This window comes from Homalodisca vitripennis, chromosome 3 (assembly GCF_021130785.1).
Source record: "Homalodisca vitripennis isolate AUS2020 chromosome 3, UT_GWSS_2.1, whole genome shotgun sequence".
In the NCBI taxonomy this organism is placed as follows: domain Eukaryota; kingdom Metazoa; phylum Arthropoda; class Insecta; order Hemiptera; family Cicadellidae; genus Homalodisca; species Homalodisca vitripennis.
The window spans coordinates 68,854,583-68,869,830 of NC_060209.1; the positions used below are offsets into that span (position 1 = coordinate 68,854,583).

A 15,248-nucleotide genomic window follows, 5' to 3' on the forward strand; every position below is an offset into this window, starting at 1 on the left:
TCCAAGCCACCCGCTGCTTTCGTAGGATCGGATATCAAGAACTTGTTCCGTCCATCGAATGATTCCCAGGATGACGCCCAGTTGGATTTGATTGAGTGGAAGTGGGCTTGCCCCGGCACAGAAGTAAACAAAGATAAACTCCACTAAACTAGAGGAGACAACCTTGGATCAACCGGCGTCAGATGGAGCTCATGTACATGTTAATCTTCATTCACAATTTCACTAACCACGTTACGTAAAATAAAAAATTCGAGATTAATTAGTTCTTGATTCAAGGAGCTATACAATTATGTCTTGATTCTTGATTGTCTATGTTTTTCCAGCCCATTCAATTCCCAGCTTATTCCTGGATTTCCTGGTCGGGTGGCCAACCTGACTCCATTAGATACAATTTTTAACATTAGAGTGACTGGCTGGCAAAAATACTGAAATATACATAATTTTTCATATTAGTATAGGTTGAATTTTTATTTTATAACAAACATTGATATCTAATATTTTTACCTAACTTAATGATAATTAATCAATGTTAAGTGATTTAAATTAAATAAATTGTTAAATACACAAAAATTATTTACTCTTACAGGAAATATTAATAAAGTGGGTATTCTTTAACTTAGAATGACTCCTGGGATAGCATTTACGGCAGGTTTCAGAATGATATGAAAATGTCTCTGATTATGCCATTATGGTGTAATAACCTTGTATAAAGTTGCTCTAAAATAGTATAAAGATCTTTATAGAGTTATAATAAAACTAATGAACTGATTGGATTTGAAATGGCAGACTGCAAATTAGAAAGGCTCAGTATTTTATAGAGATCAAATAACAGTTTTTCAATCTTTTTAATAGATTATTGTTAATTACTTTTATTAAAATGGACTACCATAGGTCAATTAACTGGTAGATTATTTCCTTATTATTTGTAGAACTAACCTTCGAGCAGTTTCCTGGCACCCTCCTCCTCTTGGAATTTCTCTCTGAGCTCATCCCGCTCTGTCACTGCTGCCTTGAGTTTTGCTGTCATCCCCACTACATCGAACAGAGCATCCATCTTGTCATTGCTGTCAGTCGAGCGCAGTTCTTTCACCACCTACACAATCAATCACTTGGTGTGAAGAAGAATGCTCCAAAAATGGTATATACAGTGGAACCTTGAACAGGATTGTATGAAAATGTTTGTGACTGACGAATCAAGACATTGATTTGAGCTACCAGGATTTACATTGTAAAACTTCACACTACTGAGGTTTGTGCAGCAAATGACAGAGTAAGTGTAGATCAAGACATTGATTTGAGCTACCAGGATTTACATTGAAAAACTTCATACTACTGAGGTTTGTGCAGCAAATGACAGAGTAAGTGCAGATCAAGACATTGATTTGAGCTACCAGGATTTACATTGTAAAACTTCACACTACTGAGGTTTGTGCAGCAAATGACAGAGTAAGTGTAGATCAAGACATTGATTTGAGCTACCAGGATTTACATTGAAAAACTTCATACTACTGAGGTTTGTGCAGCAAATGACAGAGTAAGTGCAGATCAAGACATTGATTTGAGCTACCAGGATTTACATTGTAAAACTTCATACTACTGAGGTTAGTGCAGCAAATGACAGAGTAAGTGTAGATCAAGACATTGATTTGAGCTACCAGGATTTACATTGTAAAACTTCACACTACTGAGGTTTGTGCAGCAAATGACAGAGTAAGTGTAGATCAAGACATTGATTTGAGCTACCAGGATTTACATTGAAAAACTTCATACTACTGAGGTTTGTGCAGCAAATGACAGAGTAAGTGCAGATCAAGACATTGATTTGAGCTACCAGGATTTACATTGTAAAACTTCATACTACTGAGGTTAGTGCAGCAAATGACAGAGTAAGTGTAGATCAAGACATTGATTTGAGCTACCAGGATTTACATTGTAAAACTTCATACTACTGAGGTTTGTGCAGCAAATGACAGAGTAAGTGTAGATAATTCTAATTCTAATTATAATAATATAATTCCCCCATATTGTTTTTAAAGTTGAAAAATCCAATACATGGTTGAGTTCATAGTATAAACATATGTACATATTACATAGGATATTCAATCTATAACGGAAAAAGGAAATAAAATCATTTTGTATATGTTTATTTTGTCAATTTGTTAATACTTGTACTGAAACAAGTAAGTTACAGACATACAGACATATTTATACTTATTTGTCTAATATATATACAACCGCATGTGTAACTGACTGACTGACTGACTCACTCACTCACGTATACTAATTCTAACCTACTTCCAGATGAGTTAGAGACTTGAAATTTGGTACACAGATAGCTTTCCACGTGTAACCACCAGGAAAATCCCGAAAAGTGAGAATTTTTCATTTTCAACCCCTCAAAAAAATTCCCAAAAAATCGCGCATTCTTCACCCCTGCAGGCATTTTTTGTAAGCCCGATAGCGGGCGAACCGTTGGAGCTAGCTCGGATCTGACGGAAAATTCATGGTCAGGAATGAAGTGAACTACAAAAAAGGTCTAATGACTTTTTGCTCTATCTTCCATGGTTAAGCGACAAAACGCTCGAACATTTGAAATTCCAGAGATTTTTTCGATAAAAATAATGTTTCAAGCCCGATAGCGGCCGAACCGTTGGTCGTAGCTCAAATCTGATTGACCCATCAAATTAGCAAATTGCGCGATCTACAGAAAAGGTCCAGTAATCTTTTGCCCTATCTCGATTGGTTTGGCCGAAAAACGTGATTATGTACAATTTTGTTGTAACTTTTACGCGAAACTTTTGTTTTTGGGGTCGATAGCGGCGAAACCATTGGTCGGAGGTCAAAATAAGACTAACGTTTTATTTAGGAAATAAGATGACCTACAAAAAAGGTCCAGTGACTTTTTACTATATTTCCCTTAGTTTGACCGCAAAACGCGATTAAGTGAAAATATTGGACATTTTCGCCTAAAAATTTACATTCCGGGCTTGATAGCGGCTAAACGGTTGGTCGTAACTCAAAACAAATTTTAAACGGGATTTAGGAAATCACGTGATCTACAGAAAAGGTTCAGTGACTTCGGGAGTTGGCTGAGCGTTAGCTAAGCGTCAATAGTAGATAGGGACAGAGGAATATTTATTATGTTCACAGACACAATACCCTCTAAAAAAGGCCCAAGTGTGTCATTAACCCCCGGTAATATTAACCCCCCCCCCCCCCGGGGATTTCCTGGTATGACCTGATAACCTCCTGTACATTCAACCCCCTGATGTGTTAACCCCCCTGGTAACATTAAACCCCCCCAGGGAATTTCCTGCCATGACCTCATGTCCGAATTTTACCAGTCACCAAATCTCTTAACCCCCCCCCCTGGGAAGATCCTGGTATGACCAGATAACCCCCTGGAGACTTATCCCCCGGTAACGTTAACCCCCCCTGGGAATTTGTTCATATGACCAGACAATATCCTGACGAAATTAAACCCCCTCTTGTCTTAACCTCCTTAACATTAATCACCCACCCAGGGAATTTCTCGCCTTGACTAGATAGTCTCCTGGTGATATTAAACCCCCTGTTCGACTTAAAATACTGCCTTGAGGTCGGTTTTTATTATGTTTATACTAAACAATTCAAGATAGCTGACCCGTGCAGACTTTTCTCCCGAGCTCATTTCTGGCTAAACCATAGGTCGTAGATCAGATCTGAGGGCACAATCGAAAGACAAAATTAAATTTCCAACAAGAAAGGTCCAGTCACTTTTTGTCGTATCTCTAACGGTTTAACCGCAAAATGCCCTCAAAGTCAAAAGTTTTTACGAATCCGGAAAAAAATCTATGAAAAAGGTCAATTTTTAAATCCCTTGTCATTTACTTAATGTCCGGACTTAACCAGTCACCGAATTCCGCTTATCCCCGAATTTGCAAGCGTTTACTTTGGGGGCCTGGGGGCGTAGCCCCCAGCGAGCCGAAGGCGAGTTAGAATTCTACTACTGAGATTTAATTTATGAAGAGTAATCTGTAATTATTATATTTAAAAATATATGATTAACAGCATAAAATCATTTTATAGATGAACTCTTCCCTACCTTTTTTACTCAAAAAGAGTTGATAAGTTATTCCATTATGCACCATTTTTCTTTTATTATATTTTCTGACAAGTCTTGGTTCTTCCATAACAGAGTAACTGTGTACTCAATATCAATATTTGTTTTTCTGGTTTACCACTAAGTATGTGTTGACAAGAAATACGTCATGTTTTTGTTTCTGGAAAAGCTGGTTTGCTTAAACGAGCATATTTTAACTACTATATTTTTAATACACCCAAACTGTGTGTGTGTGTGTGTGTGTGTGTGTGTGTGTACACACATACACGAGGGCCAATTTTTTTCCAACCTCCAATCTCTTGCTCAAAATAAGTAACACTCCTCAATTTACATTTGGCGAGAGAATCAATAGAGGCAGCCATGTTTATGTGACTGCAGCTCAGCGCAAACTGACTACTTGTACTTGGTAAGGGCGAATTTTGTAATGAGGTAGAAGATACCACGTGTTTGGCCATCATGGTGTGAGATTGGAAGTTAAAAAAAATCAAGCCCTGTATATATTGTAGTCTCAAATTTTGCAAAACACCAGAAATAAGCATTAATGTACCATTCAACTGCAACAATAAACTGATTTTCAAGAACAACATGTCAACATGTCCACTCGATGAAAACTAATTTGGATCCATTCTCTTTCCAAGCACTTAACTTCTGTCGATATAGGGGTTAAGGTCATCAGAAACAAGCTAAACACTATTGACTAATGCTTTGTTTCTGGGTCGACTGATAAATCCAAATCTCATCACTTGTTTGTTTGTGGTAACAATGTTTAACATTCACCAAGATTGAACATTGTTAGATTTATAAAGCATTTCCTGATAGTATTTCACATGTTCTTCTTTCTGTGTGTGGCACACACCTAGTGTTCATAAATGATAGTGTTGGCTCTTGATGAACCAATTCCTATGGTAACTTAAGTATTTTGATATGTAGATGAGAAATTTCTATATCATTTTCTCAATAGCAGCAGTTAGTATGAGTTCGCTACAGGTTTTTCTGAGAATGAACATTTTCCATGTTTAACTCTAAAAACTAACAAAACAGAGTAACACACAATGCAGAAATTTCACCAAAAACAACGATCCAAGAATGAAATTTTACTCAAAATACTTTTAAATCATACATCAATTTTCAACCACAGCTAATAAGGTATAGATGCTTAAAATTACTAATGAGCCCTATTATATTATAGGTATTAAATTATACCTAAGAATCCTCTGCTATTTTCTTATCCGTGTTTTTTTTTAATTATCATAGACATATATAATTTGTGATCTCCTAATATATAAAACAAAACTGCATTACATATATTTGTTTACAAATTGGGTCATCTGTACAGCAAGTGTCTCTGGTAGCTGAGTGGGTTAGTATATCAGCTTTTCACCCTAGATACACAGCATGGTATTTTCCACATTAACAGATCTCATCCTCTTCACTCCCACAGGACTACAGACCTATAAGTGTTCTCTCTGCTCTCTCTAAAGGACGAGAGAGGATAGTGCATGGTCAAATAAGTGAATTCTTACTGTCCCAAAATATTCTCAATAATTATGTATCAATCTGGCTTATGTCGTTATCACAGTACAGAGACTGCACTGCCAAGGATAACTGACAATATTTATCTTGCCATGGATCAAAGACAGTGTAATAATTTGGATTGGTCCGATTATAAAAAGACTTTTGATTCAGTTGACCACGCCCTATTATTAGCCAAATTAAAGCATTTGTGTTTTTCTGAGTCTGTTACTTTTTGGATGAGATTTTATCTTGTTGGTAGATGACAGTGTGTCTGGACAGAGGGTGTCGTATCTGATTGGAAAACTGTGTGTGTATGTAATAGGGCTTTTCTTTGTTTAAAGGTTATTTTTGACGATGGAAGGATTGTGAAGGAAACAGGATTTTTCCGGACATTTGCCATCGTTCAGTGAAACAAGAAAACAGTAACACTACGTTTCGAGATCTGCAATCTGATCTCTTCTTCAGGTAAAGAACTAACCTAATACATAATTACAAACTAGGTTAAAATAAACAAATCTTACTAAAGCGTTGTGGCACGCCTAAGTCAGGAATCACAACCTACATGTTGTTGTCAACTTCACTAACACTAAAGACATGCACTTAATACAAAACTATACAAAACACTAATCATTAAAACTAAACTACGGAATACAGGTCACAATACGTCTTCACTCGTCTACTAACCACCTACGACTGACCAGAGGGACTAGCCAATGGCAATCGTGACGGCTGGCTAAAACAAGATGGCGGAAATACAAGGGAAGGGGAACAGGAATGGGCCCTTTCGTTATTATTGGTTCATGCGAGATGAACTTCTTAAAACCATATTGTGACTCCGCATTGGTTTATTACAAATATCCGATCCGTTTGATACTTTTGGTTTTCTCTTTAGTTCATTTTTTAGAATTGGCAACCAAAGCGGCCTAATCTCGACTGATGGTTGACTGATTGGTTGGTCTGCCAATTTAATGTATGTTGCCTCAATTAATTTCCTTTTGAAGAAATGTGGTTCCCGATGTATTATGTGGGCTTCATCCCAATTCATATGATGGTCTTCGGACCAACAATGGTATGCAATTTTTGACTTTTCTGTGAAACCCTTTCTCGTGTTTTCTTTGTGTTCTTTTATCCTTACGTTTAGTGGTCTTTTTGTCTCGCCTATGTATTCCCTATTGCAGCTACATTTTATACTGTAAACACAGTTTTTGGAATCCTGTGTGCCATTTTTTGGTTTTGTTTTTACGAGACTTTGTCTAAGAGTGTTGTGTGTTTTAAACGCGGTTCTAATGTTGTACTTTCTACCTACTCTTCTAATTTTCTCCGATAATCCCGGCACATAAGGGATTGACATAAACGCAAATTTATCACAATTCTGTTTTTCTGACTCAGGAATGATTCTTCTGGTTCGTTTGCACTTATTAATTACTAATTGAGGGTATCCATTGCTTCTGAGATCCGATTCAATTTTCTTAAATTCTTCTTTTAGTCCATCTTTATCTGAGCACAAGCTCTTTGCTCTATCAAACAACGAGCAGGCTACTCCTTCTTTGACAGATTTTTGATGGTTGGATTGATAATTTAAATATTTTCCTGCGTGTGTTATCTTTCGAAAAACAGTTGTCTTAAGGACATCCCTATCTCTTAATACACACACATCCAAAAAGGGAAGCTTGTTTTGGACTTCCACTTCCATTGTGAGGCGGATGGAAGGAGAAATACTATTAATGTGATTCAAAAAATTATTTAATTCAATGTCTCCATGAGAAAAAATAACAAAGGTATCATCCACATACCTCCACCAAATCTTCGGTTTGAACTGAGCTGAAGCCAAAGCTTTTCGCTCGAATTCCTCCATAAAGATATTGGCGAAAATAGGAGACAGTGGAGAACCCATTGCCATCCCCTCATCTTGACGGTAAATTTTACCCTCTAACTCAAAATAATTGCATTGAGTGCATAGTTCTAACAGTTCCATAATTACTGGCACGGGAAGTTTAGTTCTATCCTTTAATGTTTGGTCTTCTTTGAGACGTGAATTAATAATTCCGAGAGTTTCTGGAACTGGTACATTTGTAAATAGACTTTCGACATCAAAACTTACCAGTTTGTCAGTTTCAGTCAACTTTAGGGACTTTGACTTCTCTACGAAATCCCTGGAATTTTTGATGAAAGAGTCAGTTTTTCCTACCAATGGCGTTAAGATGTCCAAGAGGACTTTAGACAATTCCCTGCAAGGTGAATCACGAGAACTAATGATGGGCCGAAGAGGGATGGTAGGTTTGTGGATTTTGGGAAGGCCATACATATGGGGGATTTTTGAGTGGTGAGGAGTTAATTTAGATCTAAATTTATCTGAAAAAAATTCTTTATGTTTTCTTAAGGTGTTTGCTACTTTGCGTTCAAATGAATCGGTCGGGTACCACCGGTCGGGGAGTAATAAATCCTCCATTGTTACCGCATGCAGAACTTGGAATTCCCTTCCAGATAGCATTAAAGAACTGCAAAGCTGGGCACGGTTCAGTTCAGCTTTAAAAATCTCTTCTTGGATCAGATGACTGCCGCTACTGAGACCGATGGCGTGGACATGGGTATAAGTAGGTAGAATAAATGACTGAGTGAATGAATATGAAAATATATTTTCTTTGTAATGTAATATATGTTATTAGGTAAATTCATATTAGTTTTTATTTTTACTTTTAAATAATTTTAAAATATTATATACAGATTTAAGTTGATTCATTTTTAATGGAGTTATCTATTTGTTTAGTAGTTAGATTTTGTTGAGGTTAAATTTAAGAAAGGGCCATGTGGCTCTTGGTTCATTATCATGTACCAAAACTTAAGGATAAGGAAGATGGCGATGCGGTGCATGTGCAGGAGTCAATTATCAATGCCATATCTGTGATATTCAAGTGCACTGACTGTCCCTTTAAAATTATTCTACTAAAGAAAATTATTAGATCTGGTAAAAAGGAGCTAAAATATGTATATGGTTTGTAAACTATTGTAAATAACATATATTTCTATTTTGTAAAATGATTATAATATTTTTTTTTTAACCAATACTACATTAAATATATTATATATTGCAATAAAATAAGCCATTATTACTAATTACGTAATTTTTGCATGTACTATATTATTATGTAATATAAAAGTTATAAATAAAAAGTATGAACTTTTCATTTTTTTACATACTAAAAAAAACTGTTAACCAGTTTTCTTACCTCCTTGACAACCTCCAACTCTGATTCTTTTTCTGCCAGAGTTTTCTGGAGCTCTTCAATGGCAAGCCGCAGTTTGCTCATCTCCGCAGACACTCTGGTCTCATCCAGAGCTTTTGTCTCCATCACCTGTACACATCACTGTTAATGAAGTCTACTATCATAATAATTTGACATTGATACAAGACATATTCCTTCAGTAGGAGCCGTTGGGTTATATTCGCACGTCTGCAGTATGAATACAGTTTCACGCATGCATTCCGTCCATTGACTATTTTCAATTGTAGCTGTCTATTGTATTCAGTAGTTATTTTCTAGCTGGTGGATGCAGATTGCAATGCCCGTGATAATGTTTCTCTCCTGCTCGTGAAAAAAGTTCTTGAGTTGCTATCAACACCAGATGACTTGATTCCCAAAATTGTTACATGCATCGAGATGTTATTGTACACCACAGCTGAATTAAGATATCAGTCAATTCACCTGCTCCACTCACGTCATCTCAAATAGAACATTTTTTCTAACTCAGCACTTTTTCTTTAACAGTCACAAAGAGTGTCATTTTTATTTATTTCATAAAAGGTGAATAACAATTACCAATGACATGTAATGCGAAACAAAAACTTGAGACATACTATCCAGAATCAATCATATGAGAAACTGTTGTACACATAATCCTTCATGACAACCTACAGAAGATAATTGAAGACAGTCATAGTCAATTTGTTTAATTCCCAGTAGTTAATTGCCATGCATAGGGTTTAAAGAAATTAATGCAGACTCATGAAAAGTGTTAAAAATTCAATGATGATTATGTGGAAAATTAAGATAGGAATGTAGTAAACTAATAAGTTAATAAAACCATTTTCTCATGTGCTAATATTTTAAATAACCAAATGGTACTTACTTTAGGAATATGTATTGTATCAAAAAATAAATTCTGCTTTGTGGATATTTGTATTATACAATTTTATAAATTAATATTGTCTCTTTATATATTTATAGTGATCCAGTAATCATTTTATATTTTCAGGATAGAGTTTAGATCTAAGAAATCTTAGTTCAAACAAAATGGTTCTTTAATTAATATTAATAACTATAATCATTAATACACCACAAGTACAATACAAGTTGTTCCATATTTTGTATATTTATGGATCACGTAACTCTGTGAGATAAGTGTTTCATTGCAATTTTCACTATATTAAAAAAAACAACGAATAATTTGGAATGAAATGAGAAAATAAAATGGATATATGAGGTGAAATGAAATAATACCTTAGTGCCATCCACATTCTAATAAGCCAAGCATGAACAAAACAATAACATCAATGTAAATAAATCAAACTTAAACAAGATGAAACTATGTACAAATATAAAAATTAAGTTTCTAAATAAATGCATTAAGTATGTGTTGCTCATCTCTGCATTGTAATTTATTCACAAAAAGCTTTTACTTCCTATTTTATAAAACAGAGTCTTTACAATATTTTAATAAACTTATTTAATAGCTTCATTTTTAAATTACTTTCTTTATATTTCTCTGTTATAAAAGTGTATTCAGTATGAAATATTTAAAAACTATTACATTCAATTTAGTGACCATTTTAGATGTTGTACAGAACATCTTTATAAAAATAAATAGCTGTTAACAAGTATTATGACACACAAAACTTTAGAGATGTAAAGAAACTTCCGATTTACTGTATCTTCTTTACTGTATATGTTAAACACTGAAGTCAATTTTATTTACAATTGTTTCATTGAATGGAAATGATGCAAATGCCAGTGAGCTATGATTTTTGTAGCATGCTATGTACAGAATACTATTCTAATTTAAATAACTTATTCAGTAGCTATTCTGGATATAAATCAAAGTAGTGCCTCAATATTCCATCCTAGGCCCAATATTGTTTCTTCTTCCAATCTATAACTTTTAGATCACATACAGGATTTCAGCAATTTATCCATGTACAGGTATGCAAGAAACACAACACCCTTTGTAAATGATGACACTGGTGAACAGCTGAACAAAAAAAACATAACTCTTAACATGATTTATTATAGTAACACATCAATAGATCTGGCTGCCAATCTACTGAGACTAAGTAAATTAACTTTGGTGTAAAAATTCTTCAAATTTCATCTTTAACTGGTGTTATGAACAAAGAGATCACAAAATTCATACAGTTAATTCTTAATTCTAACCTATCCTGGATCCCCCATTTAAGATGATAACTATCATCATTAATCTTAATTATCTATAAAAGATTAAGAGGATGAAATGAATAAGTACTACAGAAGATGCAAAAACAGCATAACATGAAAGCCACTTTCATATTGTATTGTTTTCTGTGTTTAGAGGAGGAAGGGTCCACATTATCATACATTTTTGTTATATAATACAAACATTACAAAGATTACTTGCCGACCTATATTGCCAAAGAAGCTACTAATATCTTTTCAATAAACTACACATGAAACTGATCTTCGAATGTTATCATCTTTATTCAAGAAGTAACAAAGGCAAACCTGATTAACTTGGTTTCCACAAAAATACTTACAATCCATAGTTGCTCCCCCCATATGCTTCATGGATTTCACTCTGAAGATACAGAAAAAAGTGAAAAATAGGCCCAGCTTTATTAGAGCAAAATTTACAAACTTCTCATAATAGACATAAATAAATTTATTGGACAAGTTTTCAAACAGAAATTGGACATGTAACTCCTGGATCAGACAGTTATTCTATTCTATAAATTTCATTGACTTAAGACATTCTACATAAGTACTCATTGAACACCATTATCATTAAAATTGTTTTTGTAATACTGAGAAAGACCCAACTGTATTGATACAGTTACTAGTCTCCATAAAAATCTAAAAAATATTTTTATTTTATCAGCACACTCTTATTATCAACAGATTATGTTTATTGAGGGATAACCAAAATTGCACAACCAAACAAAAGCTCCAAAAGATCAAAAACGCCTTTCCAGTGCCTTTGTTAAGCATGAATACCCAAAATCCACCCTAAATATCCTTCAATGACATCATCAATGAAGACTATACAATTTTACAAGCCTCTCTACACACCAAAGATCTCTGACATTTACCACCCTCTCCCAACTACTACGTTCAGGTATAACCAGTCAACTTAAAAACATTGCTTCCATACCAAAGTTCCAGATTCCAGCACAATACACTCCACCTAAGTGAATGACTTAATAATATACATGAGCCTGAAAAGCAGTTTAATACATCTGTCACTCATGCAGTCTTGTACGTAAAAAGATAATATATTTGTGCTGCTGAAACTGTAATCTACCCACTTGAGTACAAACAGTGTCCTGCTTAGTATATACAAGATCTAACACCCAATAGCCTCCGAACCCGAATGAATACCCACCGAAAAGACGCAATAAACAAATAAAAAGACAAACCTGTCACCCGACAATTTGTCAGCCACAATATTTACTTTGAGAAGAAAAATTTTGATTACAAATTTACTTAGCTACAACAAATAATAACTGAGTAGTAGAGGTCTTACTGAGCACCATCCCTCACTTAACCCAAGAACTGGCTACTAAATTAACTCTATTGGCAGGCTAATTTTTCAAGTTTTGCAAGAGTATTTTATAACAAATACCAAGTCATTTGATTATGCATTGTTATTTATCATTTTTTGTTTTCATAAAAGCCCGTATTTTTTACAGTCCATATTTGTTTAAGTAAACATTTTATATATAATTGCATTTTTTATTTATTTCTTTATGTTCTTTTAGGGAGGAGACCATACCTACGGTATTGGTATATATTTGCTAAATCAAGATTACCAAATATACAAATTATTCATACTTTTCTCTAGTTTCTGGAAATATATAGTTTAATGGACTTAATCCATAAATTTGTATCTCTATATTGATAGAACTTGTAATATAGCATTTGAATTAAAATTGACATTACCCTGATAACACATTATATTGCAACAATAGTATTTTTCTATGTGTAAGACAGTGTTATTACGGATCATGATGCAAGACAAGACCATACCCTGCTCCTACCCCAATACGCAACATAGAGTTAACAAAATTAAACCTGCTAGAAACCAATGTACTCCTCCCAAAAATATCCTAAATAAACAAAAACCAACAGATGCAGCATCCAAAAAAAAGGAAAGACCCACAATTTCTACAAAAAAAGACACTTCACTAACAATACTACATCAAAATACAGATCGAATCTCAAATAAAATAGATATGATGACTGACCTCCTCACCAATACCTATCCAGATGTCCTCATAATAACAGAACACGGCCTCTCAAAGTCAAATCTAGAAAATACCAACCTAGAAGGCTATACACTAATAGAGAGTTTTTGTCGAGAGCACCACCAAAAAGGGGGAGTGGCGATACTAGTGAAAGATGAACTTAAGAACTACGCTTCTGGACTGGAAAGAAACATACATAGCCAGGAACTTGTATGTGAGCTGTCTGCAATAAAACTGACAATAAAAAAACAAATCACATACATTGTCGGAATCTACAGACCAAACACGAATTTGGACGAAGCCATTGACATCTTATCTAGCACGCTAGAAACTATACCTACATGGAATAGCCCAGTACTGATAATCGGTGACATCAACATTGACTGCCTTGAGACAAATAGAAACAACAACCAACTCCAAGAGACTCTTAATTCATACAATATCACAAGACATCAACTACCACCTACACGTATCACCCCGAACAGTGCAACTTCCATTGATATGGTCTGCTCCAATCAAATTCCTTGCAAACCAACAGTCAATGTCATTAACACTTTCATATCCGACCATACAGGACAACTGGTGACACTGAACAACAACAAGCTCAATCCATTTGACCAAATTATGTATAGTAGACATTTCACTGACAGAAACTTGGAACTGCTTAATAGGTTACTCAAACAGGAGACTTGGAATGACATTCTCAGATTGGAAACGGTAGAAGACACTTATAACACATTCCTAAGAACTCTGACGTATAACATGGATGTAGCATGCCCACATACTCGAAATCGCAAGAGGAAACCGCAACAGCCAACTGTACTTAACCAAGAGACAATGGAAAAGCGAAATCAGTTCCTAGCTGCACAGGAAAAATATCTGCTTACTGGCTCACATAAAAACAAGGCTAAGGCAACAGAAAAGAAAAGGGAATACGACATTCATCTCAAAAACCAAAGGAAACTTAAGACATCTGAACACATTAATAAAGCAGAAAATAAAAGCAAGGCAATATGGAATATAATTAATAAGAAGAGACACAAAAGTAAAAATGGTAATGATACGATAAAACTTAGCAATAATGGAACTTTAATTTCAGATCCCTTAAAGGTAGCAGACCACTTCAATAAATTCTTTGCTAATGTCGCTAATAACACCCTACTACAAGCTACATATGACGGTCACCTAGTTAAACGACCTTCCACTATACACAACATTCAAGACACGCTTACTCTCTCACCGACAACTGAACAGGAAGTTAGGAAAACTATACAGACAATGAAACAGAAAAACTCAGCTGGTTTTGACGACATCTCCACTAAACTTATTAAAGCATGTAAAGATCATCTAATATTACCTCTGACCAACATAATAAATAAGTCATTCGCACAGGGCATCTTCCCAACAAAATTTAAGTTAGCTAAAGTGTACCCTAAACTCAAAAAAGGGGATCCAACACAAGCCAGTAACTATCGGCCAATATCCCTACTGCCTGCAATATCCAAAATTATCGAGAAGATTGTGTTATCAAGACTATTAATCCATCTCAATACTAACAACCTTCTTCCCCAAGAACAACATGGCTTTATGGGAGGTAAATCTACATCAACTGGACTGACAAGCATTGTCGAATATTTAATAAAAGCAATAGACAAAGGAGATACAACAACTGCTATTTTCTTGGATTTTACAAAAGCTTTTGACTGCTTAAGGGGAGTCGGAACGCAAAAAAATAAAATTTATACAATTTTTTTTTTATTTTTTATTTTGATTTGTTAGTTTATTCCCTTTAAAAAAATATAACTCTCACAGTTGTATCTTATTCCTAAGTTTCAAAATTAAATAAAAACTAGAGGTATGTCAGCGGTTTTTGGTCGGAAAACGTGTTGAGAAAGCTGACCACTTCTTTCAGCACATTGTATAGTGCACACTTCTCTATACACAGAGAAGTTTTAACCTCTATGACTTGATTCTTACTCTGTGTTACCTCTAATGTTACTTGACATCTGATTTTCCTATTAGCCTATGTTTGTTGTGAAATAAATAAATAAAAATAAAATTAGGTGACGGTAAGGTCGGTAAGGTGCTTGGGGGAAAGAAAAGACTAACAGACGCCCAAATAGACAAATTACAAACATA

General features: G+C 34.7%; 1 protein-coding gene across 8 annotated transcripts in view; it reads right to left on the minus strand.

Annotated features, from left to right (window-relative positions):
* LOC124357035 (transport and Golgi organization protein 1) overlaps window positions 1-15,248 on the minus strand; it is a 69,114-nt gene that overhangs the window by 19,698 nt on the left and 34,168 nt on the right. For 7 of the 8 annotated variants that reach the window (XM_046808418.1, XM_046808419.1, XM_046808417.1 and 4 more), the window contains 3 exons: window positions 10,117-10,134; window positions 8,845-8,970; window positions 937-1,093 (listed from right to left, as the gene is read on the minus strand). In XM_046808418.1, coding sequence (XP_046664374.1) covers window positions 937-1,093; window positions 8,845-8,970; window positions 10,117-10,134 — 301 coding nt within the window. The remainder of the gene's footprint in view (window positions 1-936; window positions 1,094-8,844; window positions 8,971-10,116; window positions 10,135-15,248) is intronic. The other variant, XM_046808416.1, reaches the window with a different exon arrangement.